The following is a 15,690-nucleotide window of genomic DNA, read 5'->3' as shown; positions in this document are numbered from 1 at the left end:
TCTCCTTCTCACCCAAACAAATCATTAGGAGAATGCGAGACTTCTCAACTGATTTATTACCTTGAGAACAGACAAAAACATTGTAAGAAAATTACAGACCAATATCCCTGATGAACATAGGTACAGAACTTCAGTAGAATGTTAGCAAACTATATTAAAAGCATTGCATATTCTTGGGGCTGGAGTGGTAGCACAGCAGGTAGAGTATTTGCCTTGGATGCTTTTGACCCAGAACAGGCCTGGGTCGATCCCTGATAGCCTATATGGTCCCCCAAGCCCGCCAGAAGCAATTTCTGAGCAATAGAGCCAGAAGCAACCCAAGTGCTGCAAGGTGTGGCCCAAAAAAACTAAAAAACAAAAATGGATTGTATACCCAATTATTAGTAAGTTTGTATTCATCTGTGAACCTTATAAGGATAATAACCAGTTAATAGGATATACCATATTGCAGAATATAACACAGAACTACAGAATCCTCTCAGTAGATGAAAGACAAGCATTTGACAAAGTCTGCCATACTTCTTTCTATAATTTAAAATAATCTTCTAGGATGTAGATACGAGGAACTATATGGTTTACCTAATGCTTTGCATATATAAGACCCTGGACTAGTCTTTGGCACCATAAGGCAAGCAATCGAAAAGAAACACAGTACTCACTTTTTCCTCCTTTTAACCCCTGTTAATTAAAAAAACTCAGTTTATTTCTCAACTAGGACATGAAAGAAATTGTTTCAACACAGTAATGGCCATCTAGGAAAATTTTCATTAGATATGATACTCAGTGGTGAGAAGAAGATAAGGATATCCATATTTTCCATTTCTGAGTATAGCACAGGAAGTTTGAGCATATTGGAAAATGCATAAATAGTTGACATAACTGATATAATACATTTTTCCAAGATGACCAAAAGCAAAGTTATTATTTAAAAAATGGAAAATAGAAAGAAAAACTAAAAAAAAAAAAATGGTGGGGCCGGAGAGATAGCAGGGAGGTAGGGCATTTGCCTTGCATGCAGAAGGACAGTGGTTCAAATCCCAGCATCCCATATGGTCCCCCGAGCCTGCCAAGAGCGATTTCTGAGTGTAGAGCCAGGAGTAACCCCTGAGTGCTTCTGGGTGTGACCCAAAAACCAAAACAAAAAAACTAAAAAAATGAGGGCCCGGAGAGATAGCACAGAGGCGTTTGCCTTGCAAGCAGCCAATCCAGGACCAAAGGTGGTTGGTTCAAATCCCGGTGTCCCATTTGGTCCCCTGTGCCTGCCAGGAGCTATTTCTGAGCAGACAGCCAGGAGTAACCCCTGAGCACCGCTGGATGTGGCCCAAAAACCAAAACCAAAAACAAAAAAAAACTAAAAAAATGGGAGAGAAAGGAAAGGTTCAGTAGCAAATATATTTGTGAAAATTATTGTATCACCCATGAACTCATTAAAGCAATAGCAGAAGGTTTAGTAAGCTCTTCTTTTTTATTTTCTTTAAGGATAAGTTTTTAAGAAATACGTTTAAAAAAGGTGTGAGAGTGTTAATTGTTGTTTGCATAGGCTCAGCAAAATATAGGGTCAATAGAAAGAAAAGGCCTTGGCCTAAATACAAAGAGACCTTACCCCTTAAGTATTCTGGCATAAGACTAACTCTGGGCTCCAAGCATACTAGGTTGTTCGTACCCCTGAATGTCTTAGCAAATTCTATGATTTTTTTTTGTTTGTTTGGTTTTGTTTTTTTGGGGGGGTCACACCTGGCAGTGCTCAGGGGTTACTCCTGGCTCTACACTCAGAAATCGCTCCTGGCAGGCTCAGGGGACCATATGGGATGCCAGGATTCAAAACACCGTCCTTCTGCATGCAAGGCAAACGCCTTAACCTCCATGCTATCTCTCCGGCCCCAAATTCTATGATCTTTTTTGTTGAAAACCTAAACAGGGCCGGACATACATAAATTGGGTGATTGAGCCTTTTAAAAGGAAGATTAAGGGGCCAGAATAATGGCTAGTAGTGCACTTGTTTTGCAAGGGATAATCAATCCAGTCCAGTCCCTAGCACCTTGAGCCCTGCCAGGAGTGTCTCCTGAGCACTGCCAGGTATCACCCAAAATCCATGAAAGAAAGAAAGAAAGAAAGAAAGAAAGAAAGGAAGGAAGGAAGGAAGGAAGGAAGGAAGGAAGGAAGGAAGGAAGGAAGGAAGGAAGGAAGGAAGGAAGGAAGGAAGGAAGGAAGGAAGGAAGGAAGGAAGGAAGGAAGGAAGGAAGGAAGGAAGGAAGGAAGGAAGGAAAGAAAGAAAGAGGGCAGATCTGAGGTTAATGGTCTTCTATTCTTTACTTAAAAAGGTTCATAATGCAAATCTCAAGTTTAGTGGTCTGAGCATAGTAATAAATATATCTGGATGTCTACATTTATTTTAAGGTTAATTTGGTAGTTTTGCACATGGCTTTATTTGCCCTTTTAATTTGTTTTTATTTTGTTTTAATACTATTGGTTGTGACATAGAGCAGATGCATGAATACCTGTGTTTGTCCAGGGCTAGAACTGTTTAGAATTGAGCATTCCAATGTTCCCAAGTGTCATTCCTGAGCCACCACTGCTTTGCTGCCAGACAGTGCTTCCTGCTCTACCTAAGACAGACACCCAGGTCCTCACGAAGTCTCTTTCTCCCTCCCTCCCTCCCTCCCTCCTTCCCTCTCTCCCTCCCCCTCTCTCTCCTTCTCCTCTCTCATCCTTTGCAAATGGGGTTTCTACCCCAAACAAGCTAAGAAAATGGCAGCAACATTTAACATCTCCCCTACTTTAAGCAGGTGCATTTACTTCCTAGAATCACCTAGTAAGAGGCTACCCTTGGCATTTTCTTTCTGCCTCATTCAAACTATAGTTAAATATATTTTTGATAATTGTACATTTCACATTCTTTAACATTCTAAGTGCTTGAAAGGGTGATAAGCTGAAAGGCACCTTTCTTTTTTTGGGGGTGGGGTTAGTGAGGGGGTGGCTTATACTGACTCTATCCTTAGAAATTATTCCTGGGGGCCGGGAAGGTGGCACTAGAGGTAAGGTGTCTGCCTTGCAAGCGCTAGCGTAGGACGGACGGACCTCGGTTCGATCCCCCAGCATCCCATATGGTCCCCCCAAGCCAGGGGCGATTTCTGAGCGCATAGCCAGGAGTAACCCCTGAGCGTCAAACAAGTGTGGCCCAAAAACAAAAAACAAAAAACAAAAAAGAAAGAAAGAAATTACTCCTGGCTGGCTTAGGGGACCATATGGAGTGATGGGCATTAAACCCAAGTTGTCTTTGTGCAAAAAAGCTCTCTACATCACTCTTTCCCCATAAAATGAAAGGTTCCTTTCTTACCTTCTGCTCCAAGTCTTGCATTTCTGTTCCCCATTAATGTTTTCAGAGCCCTTTGCATCCTTTTGCATGGTAAATGTATATTTTAACTAATCCTGGAGTCAGACCATTCTCTTCCACCCCACATATCAATGTGTGAGTGCACATTAAACGGGTGAGTGCACTTAGAAACAGAGCCTGGAAGATGTGAGACAGAATGTTCTACAGGGGTTGGGGAGATAGCATGGAGGTATAGGGCATTTCTTGCATGCAGAAGAACAGTGGTTAGAATCCTGGCATCCATTATGGTCCCCCCAAGCCTGCCAGGAGCGATTTCTGAGAGTAGAACCAGGAGTAACCCCTGAGTGCTGCTGGGTGTGACCCAGAAACCAAAAAAGAATGCTCTACAAATGAAAATAATCCAGTGTTAGATTTGAATCCTGGGACAGATAGTCTGTCTTTGAAAAAAAGAAGCAGAAGCATGGGATAGTCTTTCAGCTGTATGGACTAGTTTGTGTCCTCTTCTGCTGTGGAAAGAGGAAATTACTGCATAATTACATGTTTAGCCCAAAGATACAAATTTTTAATTATAGATATTTTGGGTGAGATTTCTTTTCTGTGTTTCTATAGTCAACTGTGAAATTATGTCTCCTTTAAAAAACAAAACAAGAAATACTGTGCTAATCAGTTGAGCAATTTTGTCTGATTTTAGTGACTATTTCTTTAGTTGCAAAACCTTCAAATCTGTTATTACAGCACATATGGAAACTAGTGTTCTGAAATTCAGCAGGAAGCTGCCCCCCCATTTTTGTTTTGGGGCCAAACCCAACAGTAGTCAGTGCTTACTCCTAGCTCTGCACTCAGGGGTTACTCAGGGGTTATATGGAATACCAAGGATTAAACACAAGTCAGCTACATGCAAGGCAACCTCTACCTACTGTACTATCTTTTTTTTTTAAGGGAGTTCTTTAAGGAAAGTTGCCCTTTAGTGATCTAAGTGCAAAAGTTTTTTCCAAAGAGTTAAGGGACTTCACATTGTCCATTAATTTTTAGCAGAGGTACATGTCAGCATTGGCCACAATGAGGCTTTTTATCTTCTCCCCAGTTTTAAAACCCCTCTCTCCCCACTCAAAAAATCAGTTCCTTCTAGAATTCCTAATGCTTTCTCATTAAACTGCACTGCACAGGTGAGCATTTATAGTGTCATCTCTTTTGGTGGTAGAAATTTCCTACTATGGTCTTTATTCAAGAATTTAGATAAATTCCAGTGTTCGAAAATACAATATCTATGAGAGGTCACTACTCGTTTCAAAACATAATTCTTTTTGGGTTTTTTTTGTTTGTTTTCGGGTCACACCTGGCAGCATTCAGGGGTTACTCCTGGTTCTGTGCTCAGAAATCGCCCCTGGCAGGCTCGGGGGACCATATGGGATGCAGGATTTGAACCACCGTCCTTCTGCATGCAAGGCAAACACACTACCTCTATGCTATCTCTCTGGCCCCTCAAAACATAACTCTTGTGAAAGATTTTACATCTTCTTTCATTGCATTTGATATGTGACTTAGTTCATTTTAAATTACTGGTAATAATAAAATCTTCTAACAATTGAATCAGAAAATAGAATGCAGTGTACTAGAGCAAAGATATTATATATGGGCACTATAATCATTTTTTTTTTTTTGTGGTTTTTGGGTCACACCCAGCAGTGCTCAGGGGTTATTTCTGGCTCCAGGCTCAGAAATTGCTCCTGGCAGGCACAGGGGACCATATGGGACGCCGGGATTTGAACTGATGACCTCCTGCATGAAAGGCAAACGCCTTACCTCCATGCTATCTCTCCGGCCCCGTACTATAATCATTTTAAATTGCATTGATATTAACTTTCTGGATCAAGAGACAGCCATCAGTCAGGTAGGTTTGTCTTCCATTGCCTTCTTTGGCTCCTGGCATCTCTAGTACGGAGGGCTCATTGTCCTTGCCCAGAGAGGAAACCTTCCAGACTTACAGAGGAAACATCAGGAAACATGGGAAATAGAAACAGACATCTGTAATCAGCCTATTCTTTTTTTTGGGGGGGGGGGCCACACCCGGTAACGCTCAGGGGTTACTCCTGGCTATGTGCTCAGAAGTTGCTCCTGGCTTGGGGGACCATATGGGACACCAGGGGATCGAACCGCGGTTCGTCCAAGGCTAGCGCAGGCAAGGCAGGCACCTTACCTTTAGCGCCACCGCCCGGCCCCAATCAGCCTATTCTTTAAGGAAAAAGGGAAGAAGTTGTTGGTTTATAGCAAAGGCCTCACAGACCTTCACTTAGTAAGAGTCACTGAGATCCAGGAAAGATGTGAGTACCTGGATGTACTGACCTGCTATTGAAAATGGTTCAAGTGAAGTGGGGATCAAGTGTTCAATAACACATAGTCCTCACTTCTGCTGTCTGAACACCTGTACTAGCCACAGAAGACTGTCCTGAGAGAGGTTTGCTTGTATGTGTGTTGGGGGACCGATGAAATCTTGCCTTCTGTCTGGAAGAGGTTGCTGTGAGTTCTTTGACACATCCAAAGGTTGGTGGCAGATAGGCAATTGGGTATGGAAATCTGGAGCTTAGGGAGAGGCCGAGCAATAATGAAGTTCCTAAGGCTGCACGTGACCTTGAAGAGCTTGAAGGTGAAAGGAAGGGCCAGTGCTGCCTAAAGCAGAATGAAATCCTTGACTTGAATTCAAGTTTGGAATTAGCCTGAGCAGTTTTTAAAACCTGGTTTTGGGGGTCTGGAGTGATAGATAATATGGTAGGTAAGGTGCTTACCTTATTTGGTGGGGGGGGGTTGGGTCACACCCAGCAGTGCTCAGGGATTATTCCTGGCTCCAGGCTCAGAAATTGCTCCTGGCAGGCATGGAAGACCATATGGGACGCCGGGATTCGAATCGATGACCTCCTGCATGAAAGGCAAACGCCTTACCTCCATGCTATCTCTCCAGCCCCGTAAGGTGCTTACCTTGCATGCAGCCAACATGGATAGAATCCCCATTCAATTTCTGAGTCCCACCAAATATGATGAATATGATCTTTTTGGGGGCCACACCCGGTGATGCTCAGGGGTTACTCCTGGCTATGCGCTCAGAAATTGCTCTGGCTTAGGGAACCATATGGGATGTTGGGGGATCGAACATAGTCCTAGACTATCGCGTGCAAGGCAGACACCTTATGCCTTATGCCTTGCGCCACCACTCCGGCCTCCAAATATGATCTTTGATCACAGTGCCAGACTAAGCCCTGAGAACGTGGAAAGGTAAAAGGGAGATCTCGTGCATGTCCCTTCTGTTGTGAGCCATGTGAAGATGGTGGACACCTTTAAACGTTCCTTCTGAAATATGACAACTGTGCATTGCAGCTAAAGCTCTGAGAGTAACTTCTCTATTTTTGTCTTAAAAACCACTGCTCATGGATGTCCAGCTCCACCTCTTCTGAGACTTCAGCTGGTGGGACCCATTGTTTGAATGTCTCTGCCCTTTACCAGTGGGCACGCATGATCATTGCCCACATCAGAGTTTTTATTGTGCTTCGCATAGTTTGACATGCTTTCCTGTTAGGCTGTGAGCAGAGAATATGCACCTAGATGGCTTTTTAATTTTCATTTTATTGCCTGAAAACTCATGGTATCTTTCTGGAATGAGGGCAGGTAGCCTCCTTCACATGCATACTTTCGTATTTGGGTGCAGCCACACCCAAATCTCACAGTTGCTACCTTGTCATCTTATTGGCCCAGCTCCCCAGACTCATTAGTCCTGTAACATGTAAATAACAAACTGCAGAAATTATGGTTATACCTGTCTTTTGGCTGAAAACTCTGGGGTGCCCTCAGGAAGGGTTGGGATGAGTCCCTACCCAGTAAAAGCTCTGGCAGCCACATCCATACTCACAGCCGCCACCATTGGAGGGACCCAACTTCATTGCTTCATGACTTATTTCTGCAGAGATACCTGATAATCTCCAGGTACACTGGTTCTTTGGGCTGAAAACTGGGGCTTCAGAGTGGGGATTAGCAGTCTCTTTTCCTCTTCCCCTCTTATTTCTGGAATGCCCAGCCACCACACTTAGATCCCATAGCTGCCACCTTGTAAATGTAAACTCAGGTTTAATTTATGTAAACTCAGGCTCATTTCTACAGATCCCAGGGTTCCTGGAGTGTGCCACATTTACTGTCTTCAAATTCTTCAATATTCCTTAATACTGACACTGTAGGCCAGGGGTCCTCAACCTTTTTAAATAGGGGACCATTTCACTGTACCCCAAACTTGTTGTAGGGCCAGATTATAGCTTTAAAAAAAATTCCTGGGGCTGGAGAGATAGTACAACAGCCTTTGCCTTGCAACAGCTGATCCAGGACCTAAGGTGGTTGGTTCGAAATCCAGCGTCCCATATGGTCCCCTGTGCCTGCCAGGAGCTATTTCTGAGCAGATAGCCAGGAGGAACCCCTGAGCACTGCCAGGTGTGGCCCAAAACAAAACAAAACAAAAAAATTCCTACATACACTGCACATATCTTATTTTGAATTAAAAAAAATAAGTTGAACAGGGGCTGAAGAGATAGCATGGAGGTAGGGCGTTTGCCTTTCATGCAGAAGGTCATTGGTTCAAAATCCCAGCATCCCATATGGTCCCCCGAGCCTGCCAGGAGTGATTTCTGAGTGTGGAGCCAGGAGTAACCCCTGAGCGCTACAGGGTGTGACCCAAACCCCCCCCCAAAAGTTGAACAAATACAATATTTAAAATGAAGAACAAGTAAAGTTAAATCAACAAACTAAGCAGTATTTCAATGGTAACTATGGTCCTGCTTTTGTTGGGTGGTATAAATGTCCTTGATATGGGCCACATGAGAGCCCCTGCTGTAGGCAGAAGAAACCAAATTAGTTGAGAAAGTAACATAGAAAACCCAGCTATTCTCAATAACAAAAACAACAGAATGCTTAACTAGCAACAAATAGCTTAGGAAACTCTCAAAGACTTAATTGGCCCCAATGTATAGCAGTATTCTTTTACTGAAGACTCTTTTGATAATTACATTAGCCATTTGGGTTGTTAGTTTGATTTTTTAGTTTTGAAGCCATACCTGGTGACACTTTGGTTACTCCTGGCTATGTGCTCAGGCTCAGAAATCGCTCCTGACTTGGGGAAACATATGGGACGCGAGGGTATCGAACCATGGTCCGTCCTAGATCAGCGTGTGCAAGGCAAACGCTCTACTGCTTGCTCCACTGCTCCAGCCCCTACATTAGCCATTTGTAACAAGCGATATAAAATAAGTTATTTTGGGGCCGGAGAGATAGCACAGCTGTAAGGCGTTTGCCTTGCATGCAGAAGGACGGTGGTTCGAATCCCGGCATCCCATATGGTTCCCAAGCCTGCCGGGGGCAATTTCTGAGCATAGAGCCAGGAGTAACCCCTGAGCACTGCTGGGTGTGACCCAAACACACACACACACACACACACACACACACACACACACAAGAAAAAAAGTTATTTTATGGCTCCAAGGGAGGCAGTCTTGGGGGAGAAGGTAGGTAACTAGGTTCAGTGGTGTTGGGATTGTTAACTAGAACATTAAATACCAGAATCAATGTGTTATGAATAACTTTGTAAACCATAGTGTTTAAATAAAATTTAAAACGGTTTTCAATTTAGGGGCCAGAGCGATGGCACAGCGGTAGGGCATTTATTTGCCTTGCATGCAGCTGACCCAATACTGTTCTATCTGCCAGCATCCCAAATGGTCCCCAAAGCCAGGAGAGATTTGGGGGGGGTTGGTTTTTGGGTCACACTCAGTGACACTCAGGGGTTACTCCTAGCTCTGTGCTCAGAAATCGCTCCTGGCAGGCACAGGGGAACACATGGGGTGCTGGGATTTGAACCACTGTCCGACCTCTGTTGGTCACGTGTAAGTCAGACACCTTACCGCTGTGCTATCACTCCCAGGAGCAGTTTCTGAGTGCATAGCCAGGAGTAACTCCTGAGCATCACCACGTGTGGCCCAAAAATAAAAAAAATAAAAAAGTTTTTCATTTTATGTAATTTCCATTTTTAATTATTAAAATTATGTTACATCATTAAATTTTAAAAGGCTATTTAATGAGTAATTAATTATTCTAAAACAGCTTAATAAATTCAGTGTGTATTACGAAGCTAATGAAGTGAAATATTTCTAGGCACACAATCTCCTTAGTCATCAGCATTAATGTCCTAAATTTGCTTTTTGGTTATCACTGACTTTAATGTCTTTGTTGAGCATTAAATACTTGTGTACCCACTGGGTACCCAAAACTCTGCTCAGTGCCAAAATCATGAAAAGTAAGAGGCAAGAATTTTAAAACCCTTAAGTAACGAACCTTCCCTTTGAGGGGATTCTAGTCATGGTCATCAGCTAGTACTGGCCTGACCACCGCAGTGGGACTCTGTGCCTGAGGTTGTATGTACTCCAGAAACAAGATGCTGGACATCCTCACAGGCGCCAATAGGTAAGTCAGGCAAGATATATAAAGCACCTGCTTCCTAGGCCCTGTTGGGGGTATTGCTCTACTTGAAGCAGGGCGGGCTTTCCGCTTCTCCGTTTTCCTCCACTCCACTGGCCTGTGTTGAAGTGTAAGCCCTGATTTCCTCTACAGAGTTTTGGGCTATCAGTACTGGGCACTATGTAGGGTGACTTTGCCAGTGAAGTAAATAAAGCGTTAAGGATGGTGGTTAGCACAAACAGTGCATTTGGTAAGAGGATATCACAGTGTTGTTCACTGGTTTGGTGTAGCTTTAATTGGTGACTGCTGCTATGCCAGCACTGTGTGATGAAATAGACAAGCCAGCTCGGGAGCATCTTTTCAAAATATGGTTTGACAACATCATGCAGAACCAAGTGTATTTTCTCTTTGCTTAGACATACACATAACTGTCTTCTGCACTTTAGAAATTTTTTTTATTTGTAGTATATGGAATTTTTTCACAAATTTTCTCTACCTTGGAACTACATTATTTGAAAAGTCCAGCCTATAAATTTGAAAAATCCCTAATAGTTGACCCTCTGCAACTCCTTTAACCCCCTCCTCCAACCAAAAATCAAAGGCAGGATTTTAAACAACTCCCAAATTAAATGGAGTGGTTTATCTTTGCCAGTATAGTAAGAACACATGTTTTTACTGTGCTTATACGATTCACGTTTTGGAATTAAGAAGACTGAAACCTTCTCTCCCTTTCTCCCTGACTTGAGTGGTTGCTCCATATTGCTTTGTACCTTATCAATTAACTGGTCTGATTATTCTCCTAAGTGGAGCTCTGGCTTCCTAAACCAGGCAGTGGCCTGTGGTGCTCCTGAAGCTGCGTCTGCACCCTGCCATCATGGTTTTGTTTGCAGGTGCTGTTCGGCACGGCAGATGGCCAGGTGATCGTCATGGACTGCCACGGCAGGATGCTGGCCCATGTGCTACTGCACGAATCGGATGGCATCCTCAGCATGTCCTGGAACTACCCCGCCTTCCTGGTGGAGGATAGTAGTGAGAGCGACACTGACTCTGATGACTACTCACCCCCCCAAGGTAGAGTGCTCTGTGGCGTGCTGGGTAGTCCTGGTTATGTCCAGCTGCTGCCTGGTCCCTCCCCAGATGTTACTGTCTTCTTAGTGCTCTGGCTGATTGGATGGCGCGCCACTTACTTAGGTGTGCCAAGATAGGAAATGAGACTGTAGGCCTTTCTGGGTCCCTGTGGTGCTTTGGGGCTTAGCTGCGTAGTGAGAAGAGAACCAAAGGTGAGAGATGCAGAGCCTTTAATCTGTGGCTTCCCAGGTCCCTGAAGTTAGTGTAGGAGAGAAGAGTTCTGCAGTGGGGCTTATCTCCTCTTCCTGCCTCCTATATTCCTGTCTGTCTCCCCTTTTAGAAGCCAAGGGTCTCACAGAGAGGTCAGGTGGCTGAGGTTAGAGGAAACCCAATCATTACCCTTGAATCAAGGGCCTTAGTGGGAGATTTCACACTTTGGCCCCAGTTTCTTACCACTTGATTGTATAAGGGCCTTGCCAAAAAAACAGAAAGCTGTGAGGCTGAGACTGATCATCACCCCTGTCAGCATTCGTCTGGGCCTGTTCAGGGCTTTGGCATCTCCTTGCCCATCCCTGCACCTGCCTCATTCTTCAACTGGAAATGGGAATGAAACCGTGAAGGCATGGGAGAGGGTTCTGGTAACCAATACGGCCACTCAGACCGAGTCATTTCATCAGTTTGGAGGGCTGATCTAGGAGTAGAACACACCCAGCAGAGGTCAGGACTTACTCCTGTCTGCTTTCAGGAGTCACTCCCAGTTGTGCTTGGGGATAATGGAATCAGGGATGGAAGCAGGCTCGGCTGTAGGCAAGGCAAGCGCCTGCACCCTTGCACTGTTGTGCCTTTCCCACCCCCACTGTACTTGGAATAATCTCTTCAACTTCCTCCTGCTGTTTCACACATGGTAGTTTCACACATGTGTGCTTAGTTTTGTTTTGCTTTGTATTGGACAGGTGAGGAGTGCTGAGGATCACATCAAGGCCTTATATGTGAATTTTGTGTTAATTTCTGGTGACATATATACATATACACACACACATATATACACATGTGTTTAATGATTTAAGTTTCTGTGCACACTTGAGGAAATTTTAGAGTAGCCTGCAGGAGGAGTGTTTCTGGACTGATTGGTGTGTCTCAGGAGAGGTGGTTTTTCTTAGCACCCCGGAGTCTATTCAGGAGGTTACCGGTTCCCTTTCTGAGCAAGGCTTAGCCTCAAGAGAAATAATCATTTCTCCAGCTGAGTAGGGATAAAAGCAACATCCTGAATAATTAGGCTCATACTTTTGAAGTAGAACTTAGTTAAATGTAAAATGATTTAATCCTTGTCTGTCACGAAGAGAAATAAGATCCAGAGTCCAAGCTTAGAAAGCAAGTTGAGTGAGTCCCTGCTTCCCACCATTTAGCCCCTCAACTGCAGTGGGCCTGGTGGGTGGCCAGGCTTTGTTTTGCAGACAGCAGATTTCTTGGTGTCTTGGGAAATTGCAGCACAGAGAACACTTGCCTCCAGCATCCACCAGGGAAGCAAAGAGCATGCGTCTGGTCTATGGCTGCTGACTCAGGATCAGTGGGTGGCAGTTGGGCTGGCCCACCTGGGTGGCTGCCAGAGATGAGCTCAGTGTGGGTGGGAAGCCCCCCAAGAGCCTTTCCAGACAGCCCTGCTTCCACAACTTGGTCCAGCTGACTTCTCACTTTTTGAACAATATGGGCAAGATTCTGGACCATTGCCCATCATAGCTCTTATGTAATGTGTGATGGGCCCCCTTGAGGACTAACTGTGGAACCTTCTGGACCTCTGAACTGTTCGCAGCAGGATTATCTCTATGCTGTACTGCAGGTGACATGTGGATCTGTTTTATGAGCCACATAAATCCCTGACATCTTTCTGGCTCAGGTCTCTTTCAGCCAAAATGAATCCAAGAGCCAGTGGGGGCGGAAAGCATGTGGACCTGTATTCATTTTCTAGAATACTAGCTAAGAGCAATGCTCTCTCTGTATAGGACCAGGATAAAGAAAAAATTTTCATCTACCTTTCCATCATCCTTCCACACTTCAGGAATAAGCACTAGACTGATTGCTTTTTTTTTATTTCTATGCCTCCCACAACCTAACCTCTGATTCTGCGCAGTATTAGAAACATGTACCATATTAACATGTTTTCGTTAGCTTCTTGCACACATTGTCTCCAGCACACAGTAGAGCCCAAGGAGCCCCGCTAGTATCTCCATGTGGTCTGTCTCAGCCCTTCCTCTTGTGGCCTGGGCACATCCTAAGGATTTAGAGCCAGACATCTTCCATGTATTTTGGGGACCAGAGAGAGTACAGCAAGCACACAGCTAACCAGGCTTGGTCCCAGGTACCTATAGGTATCTGGAGCTCTGCGAGGAGTAACCTTGGTCACAGAACCAGGAGTAAACCCTGAGAGTACTACCAGGTGTGACCTAAACAAAAATGAAAATTTTATTTTAAAAGAAATATTTGGGGTTTTTTGGTGACCCCTACTTTTAGTAACATGACCCCATGTAGAATCACAATCACAGTTTAAGGAATGAAGGTGTAGAGTTTTTATTTATCCATATCTAAAGTCTGACTTGTGTAGCCAGGGAATTTTGGTCAGGGACACTCCTGGCTATATGGACTTGTACATAAGCTACACCTGCCATAGTCCTTGAGTTTTCTCCCCATCCCTTCAGGATTTTTCTGACACCAAAGATTGTGATCTTGGGTTTGAGGCGTATGTTTGTGGCCTGGTTCTCACTCAGCACTTTGGTTCCTGCAGATGGTCCGGCAGCATACCCCATCCCAGTGCAGAACATCAAGCCACTGCTCACCGTCAGCTTCACCTCAGGAGATATCAGCCTAATGAGCAACTACGACGATTTGTCTCCTACTGTCATCCGCTCAGGGCTGAAAGGTACAGAGCACATATGAGGCCTTGCACGGCCTCTTCCAGGGCAGGTGAAGGCTGGGGTCCTCAGCACATGGCAGGGCCTGCTGAGTCTGTTGCAAAGAGCCGTTCCTATTGCTGCTCTGCTTCCTCATGTATCTACCTTGTCTTCCCCTGGGGAGGGTCTGGTCTTTACCTCCTCCTTTGCATTGGCACAGAAGTGGGTGTAGGTTCACATGGCAGCTGAGATAGCAGCCAGTGCACATGAGCATCCATAATCAAAGGCTTTCAATAACGTGTGTTTGGTGGGGCTGGAGTCATAGTGGAGAGGGTCTTATTCTAGCACATGGCCAACCAGGGTTTAAGCCCCAGAACCCCATTATCTCCTGAACTTGCTAGAAGTAAGTCCTGATCACTGTTTCCCCCCCCCCAAAAGAAGAAAATTTGATGTACTAGTCACCTTGACTTAATGGAGGATGTTCCACAGTTGTTAGACAAGGGCATCAAGATGAAGATCAGCAGTCAGGTATGCAGCCTTGCTGACAGGCCTTCTGAAATGTTAGCTGTGAGAAAACTCGGTCTAAAGGCACTGGGAAGGGGAGCACTTAAAATGCAAGAATACAGCAGGGCTAGAATGGGGCTCAAGTGGTAGAACATGTGTTTTATTAAAAATACAATATTTAGGGGCCAGAGAAATAGCATGGAGATAAGGTGTTTGCCTTGCATGCAGAAGGACAGTGGTTCTAATCCTGGCATCCCATATGGTCCCCCGAGACTGCCAGGAGTGATTTCTGAGCATAGAGCCAGGAGTATCCCCTGAGTGCTGCCGGGTGTGACCCAAGAAACAAACAAAAATAACTATTTAAACACATTGTTTTAACACATATTTGAGGTCCTGGCTTGGCTTGTTGGTATCTGTTGGCCCCCAAGACCACTATGATTACTTCTCACTCCTAAAGAAAACAGACTTGGCAGTATTAATACCATGAGGAGTTCTGGAAGAAGCAGTTCCTGTCCATCTGTCAGCTTCAGTGGTATAATGCAGATGATCTGGTTCTCAGCATCTAAGGTTTCTATACCAGGGTAAATGGGGAGACTGGGCAAACCAGAGCCTCTGTCCAACTCATTCCTGTTCCTTTCCTTCAGAGCTAATGATCTTCAGGCCAGAGTACTGGGACGTGCTTCTGGTTCTGGAAGTACAGGCATAGCATGACTCCAGTACAGTCTTTACTATTCTAGACTACAGTGGATAACTGCCTGCATCCCTGTCACCTCCCCAGCACTCAGTAAATCAGTTTTTAAACTGTTGATTATTTTTAAAAACTTGTTATACTCCCATTTTGCTGATCAAAACTGATGTTAAGGAATTATTTGGTCTCAACTCCTAAGGAATATGAAATCTTTCCAAATGCTCTTTTATCGCACAAGCCAGCCCTGTTAGGTGCTGAGAAAGTATGTTTTGTGGTGGTGCTGAACTGAAGTTATTGGGGTTTTTGAAAGTTCTTTTTGGATTTTCTTTTGGGGCCACACCCGGCGGCAGCGGTGCTCAAGTGTTACTTCTAGCTCTGTGCTCAGAAATCGCTCCTGGCAGGCTCAGGGACCATATGGGATGCTAGGAATTGAACCTGGGTCCACCTGGGTTGGCTGGCCGTGTGTGTGCAAGGCAAATGCCCTACCACTGTGCTATTCTCCGGTCCCCTTTTTTGGATTTTCTATCCTTCACAGAACAAAAATAACCAAAGAAATTCTCCTTACTTTCTTAATTTTTTTTCTTAATTTCTTAATTTAAGCTCTGCTATTTTTTTAAAAAAACTTCATTTTCCAAAACCTTTAACCAAGTGTATCAATTTCATGAGAAGTTCGCTCTACTTTATAGAGTTCCCAATTTTTTCTTTACCAAGTATCTGATCAGGACTGA

The 15,690-nt window shown here is 44.4% G+C and overlaps 1 protein-coding gene across 2 annotated transcripts in view; it reads left to right on the top strand.

The window, feature by feature from the left end:
• Positions 1–15,690, top strand: part of TULP4 (TUB like protein 4) — a 186,105-nt gene that overhangs the window by 138,343 nt on the left and 32,072 nt on the right. For both annotated transcript variants that reach the window (XM_049765315.1, XM_049765314.1), the window contains exons 5-6: positions 10,708–10,888; positions 13,665–13,799. In XM_049765315.1, coding sequence (XP_049621272.1) covers positions 10,708–10,888; positions 13,665–13,799 — 316 coding nt within the window. The remainder of the gene's footprint in view (positions 1–10,707; positions 10,889–13,664; positions 13,800–15,690) is intronic.

The sequence above is a fragment of the Suncus etruscus genome, chromosome 18, assembly GCF_024139225.1.
Source record: "Suncus etruscus isolate mSunEtr1 chromosome 18, mSunEtr1.pri.cur, whole genome shotgun sequence".
Taxonomy (NCBI): domain Eukaryota; kingdom Metazoa; phylum Chordata; class Mammalia; order Eulipotyphla; family Soricidae; genus Suncus; species Suncus etruscus.
This window is presented reverse-complemented; position numbering and strand designations above follow the sequence as displayed.